The sequence below is a fragment of the Pempheris klunzingeri genome, chromosome 15, assembly GCF_042242105.1.
Source record: "Pempheris klunzingeri isolate RE-2024b chromosome 15, fPemKlu1.hap1, whole genome shotgun sequence".
Taxonomy (NCBI): domain Eukaryota; kingdom Metazoa; phylum Chordata; class Actinopteri; order Acropomatiformes; family Pempheridae; genus Pempheris; species Pempheris klunzingeri.
Window position 1 is genome coordinate 11,771,063 of NC_092026.1, and position 27,232 is coordinate 11,798,294.

At 38.7% G+C, this 27,232-nt stretch overlaps 1 protein-coding gene across 1 annotated transcript; it reads right to left on the minus strand.

Annotated features, from left to right (window-relative positions):
- LOC139214070 (corticotropin-releasing factor receptor 2) lies at window positions 1-26,887 on the minus strand. The gene is made up of 12 exons (XM_070844809.1): window positions 26,767-26,887; window positions 26,533-26,652; window positions 9,817-9,902; window positions 9,114-9,220; window positions 7,807-7,924; window positions 7,439-7,592; window positions 4,634-4,694; window positions 4,463-4,535; window positions 3,850-3,935; window positions 2,028-2,163; window positions 1,452-1,493; window positions 1-141 (listed from the first exon to the last, which is right to left on the minus strand). The coding sequence occupies exons 1-12, from the start codon at window positions 26,885-26,887 to the stop codon at window positions 1-3; spliced, it is 1,245 nt and encodes a 414-aa protein (XP_070700910.1).
- Between the last annotated feature and the right edge of the window lie 345 nt (window positions 26,888-27,232).

The window sequence follows — 27,232 nt, forward strand, 5'->3', positions numbered from 1 at the left end:
TCACACAGCTGTGGTCTGTTTGATGCTGTGGAAGCTGATCCTGGTTGGAGATGTGGGGATGGACATAGCTCGTGCCACTCGCACCCGAAGGGCGTGGTTGTCCTGCCAGCGGTGCCACCGCTTCCTTACTGCAGAACGCACCTAAAATGTTGAGGAGAAATATGAGAAATGTGATATTATTATAACTAGTTCACAGAAGAACAAATGTTCTAACATGACAGGGAACAACTAACTTGGTGCTGAACTTCTCTTTTTTTGTTACAGGATTAGTGAAGTTTTGGGAAATATGCTTATTTGCTAATTGAGAGGACCGATACCACTTTTATGTCTATTTATTAAATATGAAGCTGCAGCGAAGCCATTTTTCCACACATGGGCCCCTTTACATTAATCTGGTGCCGATTTAACTTGTCAGTCGTATGCCTGAAAAAGCACCCAAGTGCTACAGAAAAGTCACAACAACAAACTTTGAGTTGGATCTATTAACATTTCAGTATCACTTTCTTCACAGCAAATACTGTCAGAGAGGACACCTGCGTCTGAATGAATAAGAGCCATCACTCACGCACTAAGATGAAGCATGCTCCATGTCTGAAAAGTGCTTTTGATTAGCTGAGCAAAAAGACTGGAAGCACATCTAAAGTTTCCTAATCAATACGAAAGTTTTTATTCGGTTTTTGGATAAACAAACAGATGTGTCATATTATACGACAAAATGAGCTGTAAAGGAGCTGGTGGGTGGATTTTTATTTGGACAGAGCATGATTAGCTATTCCCCCTTTGTTTTAGATGAGAAAAATTGATACCACTCTCCTATCTGCTCGTTAAACATTAAGCTACAGCGAGGGGGTGGTTATCTTAGCAGAAAGATACCAGCCTGGCTCTGTCCAAATGTCTGATAAAAATCATCCTTTAATACCACACAGTGATTTTTGGCAGTGACTGTCTTCAAATTGTATTAAATAATTTTACAAGAGAGTGACTCAGATTCTTCACAATTCCTCATCAAATTAACCGCCTCTCCACCCCTGAGTTACAATTAATCGAGGGTTGGAAGAGAGCAGCAAGAGGGTCCTCCATTTTTCACAACTACTGACAAATGTGTAATGCTTGTAATGCCATTAATGACTTTCAAACAGCTGGGATCCCAGCAATTTGCTTTTATTTTAATTAGATGAAAATGACAGAGCTCAATTACAGTTTTTTCATCATATTTAAAGATCACTATCAAAATGCTACATTTTTCACTACTGATTTTTTTTTTTCTTTATGAAAGCTCCCTCATCCTACCCCTGGAAAAAATGTAAGTAGGAAAGTAGTTAGGAAAAATAGCATAAACTAATCAAAGAATCCATGTGGGGCTTTATTAAGATTATATATCAAGAAACAACCATTGAGAATTTAATTAGATTCATAAATACTGACTGTTTTGTAAAGCACCAGTGACTCACCTCTCCATTTAGAAAGCAGTAAAAGACGGAAACAAAGAACCCCTGCAGAACAATGCACATTATTAGAAGTGGTAAATGCAGATGTATTGTGTAATGGCACCTTAATTAGACATCAGAATATTCAGATGGTAGAGAAAAGGCAAGATAAATGAAGCACTTCTTTTTAGTAACACATTTTGTCGTGCCAAATGTAATTCTTGACTCTGCTTGAAATCCCTTTTTTCCTCCCACTCAGTCTTACATTTAAGCACAGATGATGGCAAGATAAAAAATAAAAAAGTGGCCACAGAGCAGAAATCGTGCCCACATGGCCGTGGTAATCCTGTCAGATGAAAGCACCGAACATGAGGCAGGAGGGCCATATTGCGTATAAGAACAGCCAGGATGCTACTTCAAATCATCTTCCCACAAGAAGACTCATAACCTGAAAACTCACCCCAGGAGAAGTGACAGAGTTCTGCGATAAAACGCATTAAGAAATCGGTATGATTCAGATTGTTCACTTTAATACAGTGTGTGTGGGTTTTCAAGCGTTGGCCAACGTCACACTGTATCATTATCGGGGTTTTTTTTCACCTGAAAAGACTGTAAAAAGGAGTTGAAATAGATGAAAACGATTTGCGAGATGTCGTCCTCCCCCGGATTCACAAAGAAGAGCATGTAGGTGATACCCAGCAGAGGCAGCAAGACCAATGTTGCTTTCACAGCTTTTCTGTGAAGACAAGGATGAAACGTCAGCTGCCTCATTTATAAAATTACTATAATAAGAACTTGGATTTCATCCCAGTTGATTTTGGAAAATGCATGACTCTGTGCCAGTGGTGGCAAAAACACACAAACACCCATCACTTTGCTTAACAAAATACCAACACATTAGTAGAGATGAAGCCTACTTTGCAAGATGAATACAATATGTTCTGTTAAGGTAGTCTCTATTAGGGTTATAAGATGTAACCAATAGCTTCATAAATGGTGATTAAATATTTTACAATGCCTTATAGATCAAGTGCTAGCCATTAACAAAAAAATTGGGTTGCCAGGTTTATGAAAAAAAAATCCTTTTGATGCTTATGATCATGTTTATTTGGTAAATGGCTTTATAAATGTTCATACTAAATGATACACTAATGGTTATTACTTGCCAATAAACCATCAGGTCTGCAAGTAAGAATGTTAATAAAGTTTTTACAATTATCCATAAAGTCTGCTCATGTTAATGTTAAGTTTTAACAAATTTATTCTGGTTGGAGCTTCTGCAGCAATTCCACGGGGGGTAAGTGGTTGGACTGTCAATTGGAGAGCTTTTCTGTTGAACTAGCTCAAATCCTCAAATGATGTGGAAATCTCAGATGTTTAAAGTAAAGCTGGGGTTTTAAAGATAAGAATATATATTCTTTAAAAATATGTCTTATTTAAACTTGCTGTACTATGCAAGCAATTCAAAGAACACTTCCATTCCATTTTGACTTTCCTTGTCAGAGGTTCCCCGCTGTTTATATTGTTCATGCAATTCTGGTAAAACTGACGGCATTTTGAAGGAGCCATTATATTCTATTTTTAGGTCAACAATTTATGCCTGACAGTCCTGTCCTCCACTCACTGAAATCTGCGTGGCTCATGTCTGCATATCTGTCACACAACAACCATAAATCCAGCTGTAGCCTGAAAACCCTTAATTAAAGCTGTCTGAGCTGTGATAATGCAAACACGCAATCAGAAAAAACACGGAAAAATACACAGTAAAAGTAAAAGGTGAGAAGACACTCACAATTTAGCAGTCAGGTGTGTAATATAACAATAAAAAGAAAGATTGCACGCAGCTCACCTCTCTCAAAAACATAACAAATCTCTACATCAATACTTGTAAAACACCACTAAAGATTACCTCTTTAAACATTGTAACTACCTTGTGCCAACACAGTCAGTTTGTTTGTCTAGACTTATGACTATAACTACATATCTAGCATAACATAACCAAAAATCCTTTCTACTGTATCTTTTAATTCTAAACCTGATGCCTGCCATAGGCTGAAACTGAACTGAAAAATGAATAAATTAATAAATACTAAGTAAAGAATAAGAGGGGAAATGACTTTGTCACAAAAAAGATGATTTACAGGAAATATTTAGCCTGAAAGAGGCCATGACAACAATAATTGATCTCCACTAGTACAGTGATTGGCAGTGCTTTGATCCCAAAATAACCCTCTAAGATATTTGGGCTCACAGATTTGTAAGAGACAAAGTCAGAATTTAAATGATGACACTAATTATGAGGGTTAAAATTAATCTGCTCTCTAAATTGGCTACTTTGATGCTAAATGCATTTCTGTACAGCCTTAAAGCACTGCATGCTGTCAGTGGAGGGAGCAAGAAGTCATTCGCATTATCACCTCACCTGTACTGTATCGTTTCAGATGTGGTAGAAGCTCTCAGTTTAGTCATAAGAATTCTTACTATATTGAAGAGGAAAACAAAGTTTATCTAGGAGAAAAAAGAAAAACACACAAAATAATTAGTTTTGAACCCCGTGCTAATGGCTTATGCTGAAATACCCCAAGAGCAATTTTCTGCTGAGAACAGACTCCGCTCATTAAACGCTGAGTGGGAGGAGTAGAGGGCAACACAAGTCAAAGCCACCTCCTTTCTCAACAAGACAGTGCTAGAGGAGCACACGCATCAGAGGTGGTCACTACTAACAGCACTACATGCTGGTAACAGCCTGTACATAACCATTAGCGTATACATACACAACTTCTCAATTTCAGCATTCTTGCGCGTGGAAATACCTTCACCCATCAGGAAGATTTATTCCACCTTTCCAACACACTAGGTGCAGGATGGAAATGGGTGTCATTATAAAACCATTTTCATTTCGAGGCAGAATTTTTTTCATCAGTTTACACCTTCAAGCACGCATTAGTGATGAATCTCATATTGGTGTAAAGTGCATTTTGTATGAATGGATGGTTCAAACAAATAACTGGATGTGTTTTATGCATTCTCCTCACCAGGAGCACAAGAATGACTGGACCCTGGTAAATGTAGTCCATATATTTCCCAGGCTCTTTACCAAACCAACATCTGTTGACAGAAGATAAGAAAGAATCAATCGAATTGCAAATTAGAGAAAACATTTAAGAAAAGATTAGAGGGACTAGGCTAGAAACTTGGATACTTACTGTTCATTTTCATAATATAACTTTCCTATGGCCCAGGCCACTATTATAGGGCATGGAATACCTGGAAAAAAGAAATAAAAAGATCCATGTAAGCCCGAAATAACAGAAAACATTTACAGTATAAGGGACATATAATATTGTTGAAAAAATGTTCGATATAAACGTAAATGAATTATTGCAGTTATCCACAGTAAAATACATTTGGTATCTTAACTCTAAATAGCTTTTTTTTTTGATGGCGCTGGAAGAAATAAGTCTCTATAATGCAAGTGAACGTCACAGAATAGTTTTTTTTCAACCAACAGAACCGTTTAACTTTGTGCTGCTATTATATGTCTATAATAATATATGTCTATAATAATAGACATATAATAATGCTGGTCTTCTCATAATGAAAAAATAACACGCTTAATATGAGAAACATTTGTTTTGCTATTTCGATAAGCGACAAAACAGATGCCAGATATGTATGAAAATCAATTAAAATCATCAACAGTCCATGTTAAACTCTCCATCGCTCACACAGGCCTACCACAGCTCTCTTGACACAACGTGGACCACATTTCAACAGTGATCCGTCAGATCAGCATGACTTGTCTAGTGAAATCACACCAAACGTTAAGCCCTGGTCATGGCAGTGACACTTTCTAAGGAGAGGATGGATACATGGCTGCAGGGAATTTAGTTTACCATGTCAAAGTTTAAAAAAGACAGAGTGAATGTAAGTCAGCTGTGATGAAATAAATCCATTTGAACTTTTAGAGCTAATTCCCCAATTTTGAGGACCACCTATGCAATACAGATTTCTTTTTCACACTCCAACACTCACATTTATTTTCACGGTAATGTGATCTGTGTTTCTTTATGTCTGCCTCACAAACTGTTTTGAGACTGAGCTGAATTTGGACTGCTTTTGCTGCTTTTTGCTGCATGTAAAAAAGTAAAAAACAAACCCTTTGGAATATTCCACCTCTACCCAAAGGTATTCAGGACTGCAATCGAAGTTTAAAAGAAGGTCTGCTTCTTTTAAACAAACACCTTTCTCACCCTGCCATTGAGCCGACAAGCTAATTACAGCAAAACATCTACCTAAAGTGACGGAAAGCTGACCAGATACAGGTGTTGTAAGGAACTAGACAAAGGGATCATCTCATCTGTTCATGAAGGTGAAATGATGAGTGAAATGACCTTTAATGAATACAGGTCTAAATCTATTTCAATCCCAGCTAAAATCAGGCCTCTGGTGGAAGACAGTTAATTTGACCCACTTCCATCATTTCCTAATGAATTATAATTAACAGCCTCTGAAGACATGCATCAACGGCACAATGAGAAATGCAATGCAGCAGTTGAAAGAATGAAAGAACAATCTAAACAGAAATTTCCTTCATTGTTATACCTATGGACCTGTATTTGTGTGATGTATAGTCTGCACACTAAACATGCCTCTTTCTACTTTCCTTTCCTGCAGTAACATGTGAATTTCCCTAACATTCAAACGATGCTGTTCACAGACGAAATGTAAAGAAAATGACACTATAATTTTTCAAGATATTGTGATAACTAAAAAAAAACACCCCACAGGGTAGGTGGCAGAACAGATATATTGGATTAAAATGAAAACCAAGTTTAATCTACACCTCCAGGAGTGCTTAGTGAATTTCAAGCACCCATGAGTTGATCTTTCTCGAAGAGGAAGATAATCTAATCCAGATAATCTAATCATCATAAGAATCACATTAGGTCCTTAAAACTAGATTGATATGTGTGATATCTGCCCTTGGTTACCTCGATTTCAAAGCAAATATGAGCTTCCCAATTATCATCGAGTCATCCATGTGTCATTACCAATCATTTGTCATCTGCTCTTCTGCTGATTATCTATTTATTTTTCAATGTTGTGCTCTTAAAGCTCTGCTGCATGACCCAGATACAGTAAAGTATGAGTTTATTTTTCTTCTTGCAAGAACACACAATGTCCATTATATAAAAAAAAAAAAGAAAGAAAATGCCAGACTGGCTGAGGGGAATCATTGTGTACAAGGATGTGCATTTTTCTGCCTCAAGATGGAATATTCTGACACTATGTTTTTTCCTAATAACTTAAGTAAGGGTGGGCATAGATAATTTATGTGGTCATGACGGGGCATCTGCTACATGCTCAAAACTTGTTCTATCACTGGAAGTCAAGCACAAAAAAATGACATTTTCCACACTTCACTGCAACTCTCTTCTCTTATGAAATCAAAGTGTCATCTTGAGTCTGAAGCACTATAGGATCTCCCTCGGCTTCACTCGCTGACCACACTTCACTTGAGTGCATTCACTCAAGCAAATGATCACTTTGAATTGAGGAGAAATGTCATATAAGACTGTGGTCCAGCTGTTTCGCAAACTACCGTACCTGTGCAATATATCAAAATTTGGAACAGACATCTGATATATTTATAATAATTCAATATCATGTGATAAAAGTTCCAGAAAAGCCACTAAATGGACCATGATTTGAGATTGTTCTGTCAATTAGTGTTTTCAAGGTCAAGAGTGAACTCAGTCAGCCAATTCAGATATAAAAGCATTTTCAATTAAAATTCATGAGTAAAACTGTGAGATCATAAGAAAACCTGTTTTTCTATCAATCCTCATGCATAGGAGGTAACAGGAGCAGTTAACACTTTGCTCACACCGTTTGCTATTCTTTAATTAATTAAGAATAAGCCTACCCATCTGTGAATCCTGTGTATTGTACACAACCAAGAGCTGAGTGAAACATTACTCATGCAGCGTCAACATGAACATACTCACACCAGCCGATGAAAAGGAAGACCCACTTTCTGAGTTTATCAGTTGAATAAGTCATTACGATGGCTGTGTGAAGGTAACATCCCTCAACAAACATCCAGAAAAAATTTGTCACCACAAAGTAGTTGTATATTGTTGTAATTAATCGACACCAAGGCTGAAAAAGAAAACAAGAAGACTCACGGTTACTCGTAAATTTCAACATAAATTCAAATACCTCTCTTGATATAAAACTGTTTTTGGCTGAACTTGTTAAGACTTCTTTATATCTTGGAATATAGATGGAATTTCCCCCTCTGGGGGATCAATAAAAGTGAATTGAACTTGTGTGTATGTGCAGCATGTAGTACTGTCAACCAATGCCTTGTTACCTCATTGCTCTCATGGATGTTGTGGTCAATCAACTGAAGCAAAAACCACATAACATTCCTCAGTATGAAGGTGGTGATCAAGTTCCAATGGATGATGTTTCGAAGACATCGTATGCTCCTGTACCACAAGTCAAATAACAGGCATGTTTTATTATCAGGCTTTCATAGTGGCAGCACAGCTTATCCAAAGTTAAGTGACATCCCAGGTCTAAATATTGCCAGACCTGCGTTGTTCATTGTACAGATAGACTGCTGTATTGGCTTGTTTGCTGAGAAATTAGGGCAATATTGGCTTTTCATTATCCTGTCCGTAAGTTATTGGCTGCTAATTTCACTATGCACTATATTCAACCTTTGTTTTTGCATAATTTAGACATAAAGCTATTTTTTCAATAAAAAAAATAAAGATTAAAACCATGCCAAATTAGAAAGTAGCAGTTCCTGTTTGGACCATACACATGGATGTACAGGCAACTCTCAGTGGATTATTTTCATACTGAAGAAAACTTAAAAATTTAAAGATTTTCAGGCAAGCTTTATCACGATGGACATCAGATATCAGAAAGTGCATATGACACTGAATTTAAAAAACTAAAAAAATATACAAAACTAAAATAATATGTGTCAAGTTTGCATGATCAAATCTGACTTATGACTCAAGGAAAAGGGAAGGCTATTTTTGACACAAATTGGACTCTATTTAATACTGTAGATATGTGGGTCATGATGCTTTCAAGATAAATGCTGAAGATAGATCATTTAATTTGACAGGCTTTTCACAGACATGTTGGGGTTCTAAATGTTGCTGCAAAGAATAAATGTCTCAGGGGAAAAAAACTAAGCAGTTGTAGCTTGTTACATGAAATCTAAAGAGATTTAATCTCAGAACAAAATATTGACTATTTTTGTTTTTGTCTAACCTAAAGAAATCAATATTTGCCTTCACAGGCCCACATTGATCAAACCATTGCGAATAACTCAGCTGAGGCTGTTTAGTATCTGCTTTGTTCTGTCACAGCAGATGTGTGTGTGTGTGTGTGTGTGTGTGTGTGTGTGTGTGTGTGTGTGTGTTTAAACCAGAACATGGACAGAGGTATGACTGCTTGGAGTAAAGACTTGTTATGAAATACATATTATGTTTTTCTTAGCCAGGGTTCCAGCTGAGCCGAGCTGCAGATATCTATTCATTTGACATAAGCGAGTTAATGATAAGCAGTCCAAGAATATTATATGAATTTCCCTGATTGTCTTCCATGAGGTCTCATGCATACAGGACACATTTAGAAGGGTACTATTTCTGTACTTGCCTTAAGCACAAGAAGAGAATGAAGGCCACGACTAGAGCTCCCACGGAGATACAGTGGCCTAGGTAGTTGATGATCAGCGCTATTTTATAATGCATTGGATATTTCCTCTGTAAAGTCAACAAATTAATTACTTCTTTAGTCTAACTGCTGGATGATAGAACAAAGAGAAGAGGTTAGGAATACATAAATACAGGCACAGAACCAGGATCTCTCTCTATTTATTTTCTAGGTTTCATCTTTTCAAGGTTTAATTTAAGTGACAGACAGCAAATGTCACTGACACACTTCAGATGCTTAAAATTATCTGAGAAAATAGAGCAAGACCCAGAAATACACATAATCAGGAGAAATGAAGTGAGGTAATCAGGCAAAAACTCATTACATACAATACATCAGTCTTACAGTTTAGCCTTAGGCTTATAGGGACATAGACAAGACTGTACTTATATTATTGCCTATTTGTTAAGTCGCCAGGAAACAGATGTGTAAACGGTTTAACTGCACTGCATAGAAAAAACTAGTTTAATAAGCGTTAAGCAATCAAAATACCACATTTTCTTTGCTGTATCTGATTGGTTTTCCTTGTATGCCATTAGTGTAGTGTTGAGGATGATGCCGTGATGAGCATTCATCTAAGATGATTAAGAGATTGTGTGAAAGACTGACGGACATAACAGGATTGCTCCGATGGTGCCACACTTACCTTCTCCTCCAAAATGGGTTCACAATTGGAGTAATTGCTCTTCAACGCCCACGTCCCATTGTCCATACATTCCCTGTAAGCACTCCCTGCAGGAAAAGGAACACCGTTAAGAAAACAATGAAATTGTTTTGAAATACTTGCTGAACTCTAAGATTTGCCCGTCTGTTCAAATCTCCCTCCTGTATTCATCAAACACACATCAGACACTACATTCAGCCGGGTCAGGGCTGGGTGAGCCAGCTGTTTGTTGTGGCAAGGTTATAGTGACATGTTTGCCAAGCAGTTAAGGTAAAACATCCTTCCTCAGAGCTCCGTTAAAACTCAGGCACCACTATTTGTCTGAGTCTTACGCAGAATACCAATTCAGCAATACACATTTTTATTCATGATGGGGTAAATGCAAAGCCTCTTACTCTGTCAGTTTATTTGCATATCTTTTAAAAGGCGCTTTCCACAATCAACTTTGAACTGGATTTTTCATTTTGCAGCTCCTCGCCAAACATTCAGTTCGCCCTTTATCTCCTTAACACTGAAAAACGTATAAAGAGTTGAGCAGAAAACAGAGCAGCAATAAACAAATGAATGAAATCTTTTTCTTCTATTATAACCGGTTACTTAAAGTGACGAGTTGAACCATTCTGCTGCCAGGACACACATCATTTATTATCTTCTATTATCTCTTATCTTATTTCATATCATATTAAAAATTGCTACTGTTTATACTATATCAAATTGTTTTACGTTTTCATTTTTTCTTGTTATTATACCAAACAATATTTTCACTAGTCAAGGCCTCCAGAGTGCATTACAAACTCAACTCCAAATAAATGCCTTATAGTAGTTGCTTCAAAAGATATTATTTTCTTTGAGTAAATGAATGATATTTCCATAAGAATGTGAACGGATGAATGAATAAAACTGTTTATCTCAGTTTTCAGAAAGTTGCATAATACCTCCCCTTGGGGATTAGCAGTGCAGAGGAATCTCACCCAGACTGATGTTTATATTCACTCATCCTGAATCGACGATTCTTGTCAACACCAAAACAATATGGTAGAAAGTAAGCACACCATCCACCTCAGACATGCCTTCAGCGACTCTCGAAGCAGCAGCAGCAGCAGAGGAAGAGCCTTTGCATTTGAATTAATGTTACGTAATGTGACATTTGTACTTGGGGAGCAGGGAGAAGAAACCTGCATGTGGCAGCTAGAAACAGAGGAAGATCCTCTGAAACAGGCTCACAGTATGCTTTCATTCGACTTACGGCCGCACTTACTGTATTGTGACTAGACAACACTTTGTGCTGTTCATATAGAACGATCCCAACTCTCAGCCATTTGGGTGGGAGCTGTTATCGCTGGACACAGGGATAAATCAAAGTCGGTTAAATCAGTGAAGCCCTTGAATGAGTGGAACGTGTATCCCCTGAGACGCAGTAAGACTCTGAAACACACTGTGCTTGTTTGTTTGACTTTGTGAAAAATAATGCCTCAACATGTTCATTGATTGTGGCAGTTACAGACTTCTTGTACAGTCTAATTAACTGTGATATGACAGCTAATGTCTCATGTCTCATGCATGGTTTGAACATGAACTAATTCAACTAAACAAATCAGAGCTGTGGTTTTTTGTTTGTATCATCTGCGAGGGCATCAAATCTTTTGCAGGAGGGACGTTACCTCTTTTCACTGCATAATAGTGACAAATGAAGTCTGAAGCCACTGTGCGGCTGACTGTTGTGCACACTAAGTGACAAGAGAAGGTGGAAATCCTTGTGCATTGTAATATTATAGACTCAAGTCAATGATAATTTTAAAAAGCTTTTGTGTGTTGTGAAGTTAAAGCTTAAAACCAACAAGAAATTGCACAGAGAATGTGAAAAATATGCTGTGAAATTTTCCACTGAGGTGAGGAAACATGCACTTTTGTTCACTACAGCATGATAATAATGACGGTGATGGTTCATCGTCAGAGCATTGTTGACTGGCACAACTTCTCTGATGGTATTTGTTGCTTTCTTGTTACCTTTCAGTTTCTTAGTGGGTAAGCAATGAAATTTCATTTTCCTCAACCCATCACAATCATGAACACAAAACACATCACGGAAAATCTGTGCTGACAAACAGTCTAAAGCCCTTTGCGTCATTGTAACTGTTTTGGAGGATCAAGCTGAGAGTCGTGAAACAGCGTCAACAGGACACTGGAATCACTTCAGTTCGTCAACAGCTAAATTTCTTCCGGTCATGAAAATCAAAATCATGAAACCTAACAACATTTTTATAGCACCTTTTAAATTGCCGGACAAGGTGCTTTCCAGACAAGATTCTCAGTCTCTCCAAGGCAAATATCACACTGTGTTTGTGAAACAAGCAGTGATGGTGAAGAAACAGAGGAAGAGGAGCAGGTTGTGAGTTTTGTCCCTGTGAGCTATTCCACTGAGGCAGGACTAATTCAAGGCACTGGTGCAGGGAGAACACATTTCTAACTAACCATCTGTGCATTACGCATGATGAAGCTATTTTCTTCACTTTTTCTTCACACAGTTGAAATAAAAGTCAACGCATGACTCAATAGTGCTTAAGTTTGGGTGAAGGTAAAGGATAAAGCTGCCGTGTGATGGTGTTAACAATGCTGTAAGCAGACTTCACTCCACTGATGTAAAGATGCATAAGGAGACGAAGTAAATGTGCAATTTCCAGCCGGCCTACTCTGTGCCAACATTGCCCACTTCTTAGCCACCCTGCCAACTTTCTTGCTTTTCTTGGATGCACACATATGCACACGCAAATGAACACCATATGACTAATCAAGGGTTGGAAGGAAGCTTGTTTGTTGAGAGCTTTGAATTAAACAAATTTAGCGCGGATCGGTTGTACGTTCATAAGTGGTACTTCAGTTATGGATTAAAAACATTAAAGATTCACTTATTAATTGTGACATAAATTAGTAATACATTCTCAGAACTAATCTGGAAGCTGCTGCTGCTGAGCTTGACCTGTTTCTTTTTAGCTGATTGTTGCCGTGGTACCGACCGTGGGACCTGGAACAATGCCACAGGAATATTACAGTACAACATTTTTCACTTAGAGTTTCTGTAAAGCGTCCTTTCTTTGTCTGGTGTTTTGTTCTGCCCTGTGCTTTAGTTTGTCATCTGTCTCTTTACCGCCTTGTTTCTTTTGAGCCAGTAGGTCAGTTTCCTGATTGACGGAAGAAAAAAAAAAATGACATGACTGCTATTGCCTCCTCAAACACCAAGCTGCTGCTCACGGTTTATCACAAATTACACACTTGTTTCAGTTACTTTGTGAAATAGTCAGTAAAGCTGGAGCCTTCTATTTGGATGAGTTTCAAATTGTAGTAAAGATGAAAGGCTATAATATCTCAAAGTCGAGTGATCAAAACAGCTCATGCGAGGCGTACACCTGAGTCAGACATGGCAGCGTTTCCTTCAAGCCATTCGAAATTTAATTTCATGTGTTGGGGACAGAGTAAACTAGGCCATACCAACAGCATGGGAATCTCACAGCCCTTTGCAGTCTGACATTTCTTTTAGGCAGCAAGAACTGGAGCAAAAGAGGACATGACGGCAGGACTCACGAGGATGCAAATACAACATGATGACATAAAGAGCATGACGAAGGAATGATTTGTTACAATTCTATCATTTCAGTCTTTACATATTGCGCCTGCAGTGATTTAATTAAGGTGAAAATAAAATCACTATCTTAAAAATGTATTTAACAATACCACAATTATTATCGTAATATGGATATATATATTGAATAATGTGTCAAGAAATGTAAAAGTTTTATTAAACTGGCCCAGAGGTATCTTGAGGCTGGGATGATTGACGTGATTTTGAAAAATATCGTAACTTAAGACGCTCTTAGAAGTGATCGTAGATCAACAAGTGCCTCCTGCACAGCAGTTTGACAACAGTATATTATTTCAGCCTCCATAAGCAGTGCTCCTCATGGTGGCACTGCACTGCAGGGAGGATCTCATATCAGCCAAGTGCAGAGCAGAGACCCAGGAGGGATCAGCCTGAGCCAAGTTATGACCCAGTTGACAGTTTTAGATGGCTGCAAATGTATCAACTTGTAGGAGGAGTTTTAACAGCCGGAAGAACAGAAAACAACGTTTCACTGACAATCTAATTTTTGTCGATTCTTAAATCTTTTGTCGTGACTGCTGATGCTCTCTGTGAGTAAGTGACAAGTGTGCCTGAGAATAACGTCTGCCTTTGTCTTTGATACACTTCCTTCCACCCAGAAATGAATCATAAATGAAGCAAGCTGAAAGCTTTTGACTGCATTAAAGGGGAACTCTGTCAACTTTACACATCAAAATCTGTTTACAGATCCTGGGAGGCACTACTGCATCTGTGAAAAGAGTTGCATAAAGCCTCTTTTATCTGCACAGAGAGTGGGATGAAATGTAATAAATTGCCTCTAATGATGTCACAATTGAGTCAGCGTCAGTTGCAGCTGCTTGAGGCTAGCGTCTTCAGGCTACGTTAGCCCCTGCTAGCATAAAACACCTGAATCTTTTTTTAACTGTCCATCAAGAGCTTGTAGGAGTGCAAACTTGAATCAGTGAAGTACCATTTTAAGTGTATACTTACGAGCTGCTTTGGGAAACGTGTAAAAACCTGAGAGCATTCAAAGAAATGCTGTTAGAAAACACTCATCTTTTTCCATTAATTGAGCTTTCAATAATTTCATACAAACATTTGCTCTGAAAATCATATCTTCATTAGTTTTACAATGACACGAATAATGGTATTTCTCCCAGATAAGTGAGTTAAACTATTCATTTATGCTCGTATCACTGTGTGAGCTGTGGGTTTTATGAGGAACCACATGAGTGCTGAATCTTTGATATTTTATAATAATGTAATTTTCTGGGTAATGGTTCTTACTATTCTGGGACTTGAAGGTGACCACCTGTGCCCTTGTTGTCTTCGATGGAAAGGTGTCCTTTTCAAAGGGCAAAACATTTCTTGACATGATTTCTAAATGATATGTTTGTTCAGAATACATAAGAGAGGACACAACAGAAGATGGTCTCTGTGTGCAGTTCAATAGAAAACTAAAACAGTTCTCTATCTGGACAGAAACGATTGGACTGCCTCCAGCTTCCAGAAATCACATATTTATGAATCAGATGACCTGTGGTTCAGATCATAAAGTGTTAGTCTTCAGTGAGTCTAACCTGTCAACACTAACATGCCAACAACGTAACATTAAAATGCAACTGTTCCCAAGCCCTTGATTGACCCAAGTTTGATCAAATACAACATGGCAGCTAAACCACTTCACAAAAAAATACTGTCCTGCCCTTGTCACACTCACTCTGTTACATTTTGTCAGTGTGCTGATCTTTTTCAAAGCAAAAAACATCTCTGGCTGTCCAAAAATGACTGGCTTACCTAAAATCTATCTCTGGGGTTACCCTGCAGGTACCGAAAGCCCAGACTACGGTAGGTCACAAGTCACATATACATCACAAATCATTTCAACTCATCCCACCAGCTAAAAGCTTTCTGGTACCATTGCTGCTATATAACTCTATTACTCTGTATACGCTTTTATCTTTTCAGATCAATCTATTTGACTGTTGACTTCAACCAGTAATTAGCTCTTCAATGCTTACAGATGCAAAAGTAAAAAGCCTGTTGACTCATAACCTATCTTGTATCAAAAAAAATCTGTTTGTTTCCTGGGATTATTTATGAATCTAATCATGTCCTTTGAATTAAATTGTTGCAACAAGCTCCACATAAAATAAGAATATAGAGACACTATATACAAAGTTTAGAAATCAAATACTAATTTCAACAAACTGATATGTCAAAGATTTTGGCTTTGCTTTGTCATCCGTTCCCTCTCACACTCATGGCTTCTGATACTATTTTGTTCCATTAAATAAATCACCATGACTGCCTTTTTCCACTTGTGTAACATAGCAAAAATTAGATCTTTCATGTCCATTCATGTCTTTGTTTCATCCAGACTTGATCATTGTATTGTTTTAACAAAATCTTTAATGGGCTCCCACCTTTATACTTGTCTGATCTCATTGTACCTTATATCCCAAACTCTGCTTCTAAGCTCTCAGAAAACAGGGCTTCTCTCTGTTCTCAACAGGCTGCAGGGACTTTTCCTATTGTGCCCCCAAACCTCCCTGCTGATATCAGACAATATGACTCTGATGTGTCGTAACGTAAAACTCATTTTGTTGCAACATTGACTTACAAGAAAGACCACCTTTCTTTCCGTCAGTCTGTGGCTCAGATCTTGTTTGGCCTCTTCCTAGATTCACGTTCATATATTTTATAACTTACATGTACTGTATAAGCAGTTTTGTCATTGGAATTTTATATATACTGTGATTCTGTTGGTCTCTGCTGGTTCTGTACACAACATCTGTTGCATTTCTGTCCATCCCAGGAGAAGTTTCTCTCCCCTGTTAGTCTTTCTGAGGTCTCTTCCACTTTTTCCCTGATAAAAAAAAATGTTTTTTATAGGAGTTTTTGCTTATCCCAATCAAGGATCTGAAGTCAAACTTGTACAGACTGTAAAGCCCCCCGAGACATATTGTGATTTGTGATTTTGGACAATGTATGATAAATTTTAACTTAACTTGACTCAATTTCTATAAATTGAACAGCCAAAGGGGACGAATGACTCAAGAAAGACTTTTCTGCCATGCATTTTTGTGGCTTGTGCAGAGATATAGTTATGCTGAAAATTAGACACCCACTTGTACTGTGAATAACTTTCGTACTTTGAAGTATACCTTGGGAGAGTTACGAATGTAAGTGTAGGTTTGGAAAACAGAAAAAACATCATTTATATTAGAGCCAAAAAAGAAAATGCAGAGAACCTGTCAGGGCAGAAATCCCACTGTTGCTTTACTATTTTCTCAGAGTGACTGAAAGCCTCTGTGTCATTTTCTTCCTCCAACGTCTGACAATTGAGATGGCAGTGGGAGATGTGGCTCTAGAAATGCTGTACGACTTTTAAAGAGAGAAATTTCTCAGAGTGAATTAGACCTTGTGCAGGCTCATGGACGACCAATCAGCCCAAGCTCGGGCCAAATGCCACTAAAAACAAAAACCAACAAAAGACATACACAGTTAGTCCAGAGGCTTTGGCTGCTTGCTTGACCAAGCTGCTAAAACATATGAGAAATTATACAGTTTAACAGTGGACAACAAATCGTTTGGTGTTACTGCATACTTTTTTCTTTAAAGGTTGTAATGAGCAAAGTCCTAGATGAAATTCTGTTACTAAAAGGGGAAAGTGAAAGAGAAGGTGGCAAAAATCTGAAAAGCTCCCTTGGTTATTGTGCACACAGATAGATAGATAGATAGATAGATAGATAGATAGATAGATAGATAGATAGATAGATAGATAGATAGATAGATAGATAGATAGATAGATAGATAGATGAGAACATGAAGAAATAGCTAAATCACTTATTGTATTATCATTCTCTTACTGTTTCACATGCAAGGTCATAGCCTCATCTTGTTAATCTCTACATTTTAAACTACAAACTTTCACATTATGTAATCGCCACCCAAGGCAAATATAACATTTTTATTCCCCAGATATGGGCCTATTAGGTCATCTGACGATCTTTGCAGATGGAGACGAAAATACTGAAAACGTCTAAGTCTTCAAAAACATGTTAATAATGTGTGAAAGACGGCTTCATTTCTGACGTGGAATTACATGTATTGGTGGTAAAATTAAAGCTCGGCTCATGCAGAGTCTGAAATGCGCTCTGCATGAGCTATGTATGTAATTACTTGTGATAATCCATTAGTGCACTGAACAGACATTAGCATACGAATTAATGATATGCATGTGCATTTCCTGTCTGTTTGTACATCTCCTGAGACACAGGATACTTAAATGTCATACGATGTAACTACTATTTTAATGAACTGTCATGAAATATGATAAGCATTCGTTGCCCCAGGCAGCATGGTGGTGTGGTGGTTAGCACAACAAGAAGGCTCCAGGTTTGGACTTGAGGGCTTTTTGTGTGGAGTTTGCATGTTCTCCCTGTACTTGCGTGGGTTTTCTCCGGGTACTCCGGCTTCCTCCCACAATCCAAAGACTGTGACTCTAAAATTGCCCGTAGGCGTGAGTGGTTGTTTGTAACTGTGTGTTGGCCCTGTGATTGGCTGGCGACCAGTCCAGGGTGTACCCTGCCTCTCGCCCAAAGTCAGCTGGAATTGGCTCCATCCCTGACGGATAAGCGGCATAGATAATGGATGGATTATTTGTCCCTCAAGTGTAAAACCTTGATGATCCTCTGACTTCAACCTAAGCAGTAGTTTTGTAAGTCAGACCATTCTCGTGTCACTCAATTTGACTCAAACAGTAATTTTTGAAAGCATGTCAGAATTCAGTGAGTATCCTACCAAACTGCGGTTTCTCAGACAGCCTGACGTTTGTACCCTTTCAAATCAGCATGTCGTTTGAAGGATCAATACAACAAAACATTGGGCAAATACTTCGGCCTTGGGTCGACACACATTGCTGTGTGGGGAGTGATGTTTTCTGAAGGAGAGGAACAAGCCAGCTGTGTGTGTGACTTGGTGGCCTGATCAGGGAGCGCAGCTCCTCTGGGTTGCTTAGGCTGTTTCCAGAGGCAAAGTAGAGAGTGCAACCTTCTGAAAATTATGCCACTTCACAAAGAGTGGCTTTTCAGTTTCAGGGCCAAATTTGAACACACCTTGGAGTAGGATTTCAGCAGGCAATTGGAGGTTACTGAACACCTTTGTGAGATTTCTGTTTTATCTTTGCTGGGAAATTGAGGATATTTCATGTCTCTTGACACCTCTTGTCAATTGTATAGATGGGACTGAAGAATTATTTCCCCCTGTGACAGGAGGAAGGGAAGAACTTGGCACTTTCATTATACTTGAGGTGGTTCATTCAATTTCATAAATGAAGAAATGGGAAGAAGCATGATGTACATACTTGACTTTAGTATTAATGTATTGCTTATGCCCTATGGCGAGGTCATATAGCCTTTAGAGACATTCGTAAATCTATCTATCCCCTCTGGTAAAACATTAATGAACCTGAAATAAACATGTTCATTTTGAAGTTGAGTGGTATTACTCAGATGTCTAATAGGGTGACTATTTTCAAGACGAGAGCTTTTCTAAGTTGAGTGTTTCTAAGTGGGCAGGTTTTGTTTGGGTTTCAGAGTCAGTCGGCTGGAACTGCTGGACACGCGCACAGAAAGAGACAGAACACTGAAAGAGAGAGAGAGGTAGTACAGCACATAACTCTTATTATTCCTCTGAGTAACGATTTTGTTTGTTTTTCTTTAGAAAAATAATATGCAGATTTGGAAGGCTGTTGAGGTCATTGCATAAAATTTTGTTTCCAACCACAGCTGGAGACCATGTCAGTGGCATGAAGCACAGTTCAAGGAAAAGCTTTTCATTTGAATTAATAATTATTCGTGGCGGTTTATTGTTGGCTTAATAAAACCCTAAAGCTTAATGTTACAAAAACAAAAATCTACTCTATGTTTATGCTATTAGGTCTAATAAATACATAAATGTTTTCCGTGTAATTTACAATATGGTTGATAAGTCTTTCTAATGTGAATATGTGCATAGATTTGATGTAGTTAATCTAATTCTATGGGAAAAGCCCTGAGATCACTAACCTTTAGATGTCGTGAACATCTGTACAAAATGTTGTCTATCCAATTGTCACTGAGACATTTCAGCCTGGACTTAAGTGGTGGACCGACAGACCGACATAGAGTCATGCCACTAGAATAGCTAAAAATGACAATTAATATTTTGTCTAAATTGTTGCTGGTTAATTTTCTGTTGACTGACTAATCAATTAAAGCATTTCAACATCCAGTTTAATCATTTGGATGGCTGAACAAATGGTTTGGATAAAAATACTGCTTGTGGCCTCACGACACATGTCTTATAAGCAACACACCATGAACAATAGCAAGGAGTTGACTTAAGGGAGTTTGAGTAACTGCCAGTCCATCTCCTTTTGTTCAGCAGGGAACACTGAATCTCTCTTAAAAAGCATTGTGCCTTGAGTGATGACCACTGAACCAGACAGGCCAACAGAGCCTGAAGAAGAGTTGCTGGGAAGTCTTTTACTCACAGCTGTGACTCTTAAGCTTCTCTGTTCCTTTATATGCCCTCATGACACATTAGTAATAACTACAATTGTAGGTCATAGATTCAAACGCTTGCCAGCATGTTTGCTGTCAAAGTCTCACACCCTACGATACTGAAGGCAGTTGGTGAGAGGAAACAAGCAAAAACTGATGCACTCCATGTCTGTGGCTCTGAGGGAAACCTTCGAGGCAAACATGGAGGATGGCAGGTTTAGATAATGGGAACATTATAATAAACTGAACAGCTAAAAAGAATACAGATGCTGTCACATCATATAAGCACTTGATCCAAGTCATTAAGGGTCAGGGCAAAAAAAAACCTTTTATGTATGAGCATTAATATTAAGATTAAACATTGGTCCTGTGGCCTTTGAATTTTATGTAACAGTACCACAATACAGAGCTCCCAAGTCTCATTTTTCACCGTCATGTGTAATTTCATACTTTTGGTGGGAAACATTTTGCTTCACTGGGTTACACTCAAGGAATTGTGGCATCCCTCTACTCCATGAGGCTACCACAGTAAAGCATCTGGTTAAGGTTACATAATTCAAGGTTAGGTTAAGAAGGACCTTTCGTGTTAACTATAATATTGTTTGTCCTAGGTTTGTTGCAAAGTGGAGCTCTCACACACACAAGTATATAGTATATGCCCACACATGAGCTGGGGGATTTGCTTTTGTACCTTTCTAAAAATAGCCAGAGACACATATCAGTGTCCATTTCGTAGAGGATGTCTGCAGCCAATCATCACCATAGATGTAAGCTGTAGAGTTCTTCATCTCAACAGAAGTAAAGCAGAAAAACAACACTGGCCATAATGGAGGAGAATGAAAATGATAAATATAGCTGAAACTTGCCAGGTATTAATGCACAATTACAAATATGAGGTAACTTATTGAGGCACATTTTTAAACTTTGTCGAAAAAGTAAAACTCCGACAATAAAAAAGCAACAGTGAGTAACCAGAGGGAGAAGGATATGGGGAAGCACTGAAAGGGTTTACGATCAATATCACTGAGATCTTTTGCAAGTAGGTGCTGAGATTTCTAAACAGCTCTAAACAAGAGTTTTCTCCTTTGAGTTTTGATGTATGAAATGGGAGAGAAAGGAAGGAAAGGAAAACACCTACCAAGTCACCACTTTCAGACTGATTTGAATGTAGCTTTTTCGGAGACATGGTTGGTTCAATTCAGTGTCATTTGGGGAAACATTCAGAATAAGATGAGAGAGACTGTCAAGACTTCAAGTCTGAGACAAGGACTTTGAAATGTCTTCTTGGAAATGTTCTTGGAAAACAATGGAATATTTGGAACAATTTAAACAATTTAAGTATTCACTGATTGATGGGGGACAATCCAGTGTTTAGTTTTATTTTGCACAGACACCAATCAAAAGTGGGTCAGTAAGACTGGGACTCTTTCTCAGCTGCTACTACTTAAATAACACCAAAGACAGAGCTCCATACTCAACAGTAATAACCAAGCTCTCTAAGTGTTCCACTTTATTGTAGTGTATGTGGATGCTAAGCCAAAGGAACGTGGTGCTGATTGGACCCCCCTGGACTCGGTGTGCAGTGGCTAGTGAAATGTTGCGACACATGCTGACCTGAATTTGCTGACTGACTGACCTCTTCCTCAGTCTCAAGGTGGAAAAGTGGATCAAAGGTTTTAAGGGGTTACTGTTCATTCACAGCAGGAGAGGTAATTCTCAGAGGTCTTTGGCGCAATCACTGGATTCAGTAATGAAACGTAGCGTAAATGCTGAGAGACAGCACATGGGAAGATGATTGCATTAGTAGGTTGAGTGTCTAAAAACTGTTCAGAGATTTTAGAAATTTCAAACCAATAAATATAATTTTAAATGTAGACTTTTTCCATGCATGACTTTTTAAGGTAGAAACATGAATTTTATAGAATTTCTTCACAGGGGAACCGTGGAGATATGACAGATGATGCAAAGCATTATTAAGCTCATTCAGACTGCCATTACACTTAGTGGTAAACATTGGTGAATCATTCCTTCATGCTACACTGAGTAAGCCTTTGACAAGCAGAAGGATTTCTGTTAACCCTCTTGGGTAAATATCGTTAACTTCTTAAATCAGTTACATAACCATACCTCCTAACGATCTACCTGACATCTTCAGACAGCCTACAGATCTATCCTCCAGTATCCCTGGTGGCTCCTGAACAATTGTAATAGGAGATTTATCTTTGAAATAAATCATTTAAATGATTAAACAAATCAAATTAAATTGAAAACAACAAAAACGCATCTTAACAAGCATTACCATGAACCTGTTGAACTGATACTTTGGTTTGAGAAAGCTGCCATTTTCACATTTGATGATCTCAAATGTGAAAATGTTTATTCAGTATCATGTTTCCCTTTGGAAGATAAGGTAATGTTGCACAAAATAATCTGATTTAAAATAAAGCCTCCAGCTGTACTGCCACACATGCAACGCTGTAGCAGCTCCGCTCTTCTCTCTGAATCTGATGCACACCATGGAGCTGATACGTCTTGGACTTTATTAATCCTGATAAGAGAATCAATAAAGTTCTTTGGCTGTGTTGACTAGACAGGTACGTTGTGTGCTGACAGGATGTCTCCTCAGTGACAATGAACAGAGATGCACGGAGAGGAGGTGAGTTTACCGAAGGAAGGAATATGATTCAGTGAATAATTACAGATACACTCTAAGAGTCTGAACAGAGAAAGCACGCAGGTCACTGAGATATGGCTCGAATTTGAAAAACTGACACATCAGTGTTGATATCATTCATTTCTACTGCTGTGAACATCTTGTCTTGCCTGAGGCTTGACAGAAAGCACATCACATGGTGGTGACGAAGCAGTGACAATGAGTGACTTTAAGCCACATCTAACAACTCTGCTCCAACTGTGGTGATGTGAATTTCATGTAAACCACAGAGCTGCATAAACACACCAAAAAAAAATGACAACGGGACACGGGAAGGTTTAAAAATGCATAAACCTCTTAAGCCACTCTGCAGAGACATTAATATTTATATATGCTTGAAGAAATGGGAAGGAATTTATAGCACCTTACTGTACCTGAATAGGCCTGTTAAGTCTGTGAAACCTCTGATTTTTGTGAGAGAATAGCAACATTTTGCTGACATTAAACTTACTCAGCCATTCATTTTAAAGTACTACAGAAAGCCTACGAGGTTACACACAAGATACTGCGTTAATGTCCTCCAGTGATCGAACAACTGGGAGTACAAAGCATAGAGGTTTGTGCTTAAAATACAACAGTAGCCCATCCAGTCATTCTTTTCTAATATGCAGGCCTGTAGCATTAAATGTTTAGCTCTGAGACATTCCAAGGAGGCAAATGGAAGAGAATCTATTGTTAGTCCCATAGGTCCACCACTGTATTTGGCCAAAGGGAGAGATTTCAAAGAACGCACATTCAGTGCGGCTTTAGCTTGCAAAACAGAGTGCTAACATCAGATTAATGTTCTAATTCTGTGTTGTTACACTCTGTGTGTGTAACAGTGTAATTGCACTGAGTTAATTATCACCTGCAACATCAACACTGCCCTCATGTGATGTTATCACCTATTTCTATTCTTAGTCTGGCCTATTTTGTGATTTTAAATGTCTGTGTGTCCGTGGAAGCAAATGTTTGCTGCTAAAGTAACCCAGCAGGATGAACCATTTCCATTGTCTCAGGACACGTGACACTTTGTTGTACAAGCATCCTGTGCAGCATGCTGTGATTTATAAGTTGATAAGTACGGATAAGAATCAATTATGCAATGAATAGTTTTGTAAATTATTCCCTACTGTGTTGAACCAGAACCTATTTAAGACAATGCTATGCTTGCACTGACTCATTCACTATTATTCAAACATTAAAATTGTGCCCCACTCTGAATGATCTCAACAACCAGGGTGCCATTGCTTTCATCCAGGGTTCTTAAAGATTAAGTTCAATAACAATTAAACTTGTTTTTGATCCATGAAAAGTCTTTGCTAAGGCAATCCCAGCCATAATCTGCAGAGACTCTAATGCCCTTTCACATGATCAAAAGTGCATTAAAAAGCACCATACAGCAAATTCCCCCCTGCCTATTAAAATTCCTGTGTTTTGTTGATCACAGACAGCTAAACCGATCAAGTCTTCCACAGTGGCTCTGATACACAGTTCCACAATCCAAAAGTCTGTTATCTTCCGCTACAGTGGGACTGGAACTAAGACTGAAAGTCCCAAGACACTGCAGTCAATGTGTGAAACAAGCTGTAAAATACTTTCTCTTATATGACTACAAAGTGGCCAAACAGTCAAATTCACACATATGCTTCTCTACTTCGCTCCCTGTGTGAAACCTCTTCCATAGCGTGGAGAATGCTCTGATGGACAAGCAAAAGAAACGGATTTCTTCACATGCAGCTGTAATGATGTTTATTACCTTTATGATATCAAAGCTTATTTCATGCACAGTAGAAAGCACATGTATGAGACGAATCAACAGTAATAACACAGCCCAAACTGTGCTTTGGATAAATTGACCTTTTCAATTATAAATGTTGTTGATGGTGCAAGATGAAAACCTGTGCAATCTACTGTCAGAAAGACTGATTCATGTAATTACCATACTCATGGGCTTTACACAAGGGAGCAAAAGAATCTGTCATTTAGTTTCAATCCACCTCAAAACTGCAATCTGTTTGATGATGTGACTCAATTTTCCAAAATGAATTCAATTTTTTCTTTGATTCTTTTACTCATTTCCTATTTGGCTTGTTAACACCTTCAACGCAGCAAAAGTAGTGCAATTATATCATCACATCCAGCTTAAAAAAATGCCATTCGACAGGTCTATTGTTTGATTGGAAGATCAATTTTACAGAAATAGTCAATCACTGCCATCTCACCACAATAGCAAACCCTGAGCCTGTCAAAAATATCATATTGATCCACAAGGGCGTCAATAAATAAAGGTTTACATCACTGAAGGTGTTGGCACATGTTGTCATGGCAAATCACTGCGTTTCTCACAGCGAGTGGATCAAACCACCGAGCATGTCCGGCTACCACCGAGCACCAGCAGAGCAAAGGGTGAATCAATGCAATAAGAGGTGACTAGGCACACTGCGGGGTGTGTGTGAGTGTGTGCGGTGGGGGGTTACTGAGTAATGACACTGCACCTGAGCCTGTTACAGAGATATCAGCTATGTTAAATGAAAAATCCAGCCTCTGACACCCTGTCACCCTGAGCCCGTGCACTTGGGTGCATTACAGGAGTTATTTTCTTATGTTATTTCGTGAAATTCATACTGTAATTTACTTTTTTTAATGTGTCAACAACAACTTCATCCGTCTTATGATTAATACAGGAGTTACATAACGTGACAGTGTTGGTGTTATACAGAGTTGTGATATGCTGTTCCCAGCTCTTGGTTAAAAAATGTTGGCAGGCACAGTCCTGGTTTGGCATTGGTCTTTCAAACCAGCAGATAAATAACATCCCATCTGCCTACTGTAGAGATCAACAGCAGGTTGAAAATATTATCGCTGAAGACTTCAGAGAGTAACTTTGGCTGTAATTTGATGTTAAGACTTGGTGTCAACGTGAATCTGATTAAAAGAGAACCAGCTGCATGCTGACTCCAAACATGTTTGTTTGAATACACGACATTTGGATCCCAGTGGGATCTTCCCTAGGTCATAATCACAACCAACGGGCTGATGGGCTCTATGATGACAGGCGTAGATATGGTGAAGCTACAGTGCATTAAATTTAGGCCAGCCAAAACACATCTGATTGGAGGAGACCTCATGAACTCAACTCTGTGACAGATTAAGAGGCCAGAAAATGGTGCAGCCAGGCTGGCAGTCGAGTATGTTACTGATTAGTAGCAGTCTGCATGTCTGAATTTCTTCTTTTTTATAATGGAATTCTTCTTTTATATGATTGCTGACCATTGCAGCAGATTCATACTCCTATGACAATGTATTTTACAGCTGAATACTAATATTTGTTTTTCTCTATAACGCTCTGTTGTAGCTACAACACATGTATCTCAACATGTTGACATATTCCCAAGTTTGGGTATCCTCCAATGAAACAATGAAAACTAAGCAGAAGAACATGCCAAGAATTGCAATCACATTAAGATTTCAAAGATGTTCAAGTGCAAGTTCAAGCACACATGCTCATGCTCTGATGCAGCGGCCCCAGTGACGGGAGGTGTGATGATCAGTGAGATTCACTGTCATCGCTGCTTTACACCAGAACAGATGGGCTTCAACAGCCCTTCTGTCGTTTTGGAGAATCATCATTAACAGGAAAAATCATACGGTGGGTCATCTACACAGCACTGACACAGATGAAGTAGTTGGATTAGTTTGCCCTTTGCCTGAGGACGTCTGTCTGTCTTATAAATGATGAACCAATTCTGCATAAAATTATTTCATCCAGATAAACGCATGATAAAAAAAAAAAATAAAAATAAAAATTTACTTTTTGACATGACAGCTAAATATCTTACTGGTTGTGTTGTACTTCACCCCGTTGATGTACTCAGGGCACGGTCTCTCTACAATCCTCCCGGTGCTGCTCCGCGGCCAGCAGGTTCCAATCTCATCGGTTGTGGCATTGCAATATAAACCTTGGGGACAAAAATAAAGTAAAAGAAAAAAAGGCGATCGCTTATAGTTTCCCTCATCCAAGACGAAAAACACCTCTCAATACTGAACAGAAAAATGAAGCAAATCCACCTTACCATCAGCGCTCAGAAATGACAATGAAGCGTTTTCCAAAAAAGTGTGTTGGAAAGCGTCTATCAAACTACAGTTCAAGTCCTCGAGCTCTCCAAATATGATCTGATAGATGGTAGCATCCATGGTGCGATAAATAACGAACAATGGGAGGCTTAATGCCAAGTCCGAGAGGAGATGGGCACACTGAGCCCAGCGGTGTTCACGGGCTTGTGAATCGGAGCAACAGTAATGACAAGTAGAGAGCACAGTGCTCCTGCTGGGAGCCGCGCGTCTGGCCAATCAGAGCCGCGCATCCGCTCATCCATTAAAGTGCTGCAGCAGCCCGGTGAAAGACAGCTGACACACCGTACCTCGTCCATCGTAGGGCTTTGTCACTCTGACATTTCGCACCTGCCACCCACCTGTTGTGTGTGTGTGTGTGTTTTTTTATTTTCATGGGGGGAAAAAGTCGCTGCATCCAGATGGGAA

What these genes read in the sequence shown, in the direction of transcription:
- LOC139214070 (XM_070844809.1), bottom strand. Translation starts at nt 26,887, where the DNA reads ATGGATGCTACCATCTATCAGATCATATTTGGAGAGCTCGAGGACTTG. An exon ending in CTTCCTTTTCATCGGCTGGT is followed by an intron (nt 4,695 to 7,438) that starts GTGAGTATGTTC and finishes TCTTTTTTCCAG; the next exon opens with GTATTCCATGCCCTATAATA. An exon ending in CAGTCATTCTTGTGCTCCTG is followed by an intron (nt 3,936 to 4,462) that starts GTGAGGAGAATG and finishes TTTTTCTCCTAG; the next exon opens with ATAAACTTTGTTTTCCTCTT.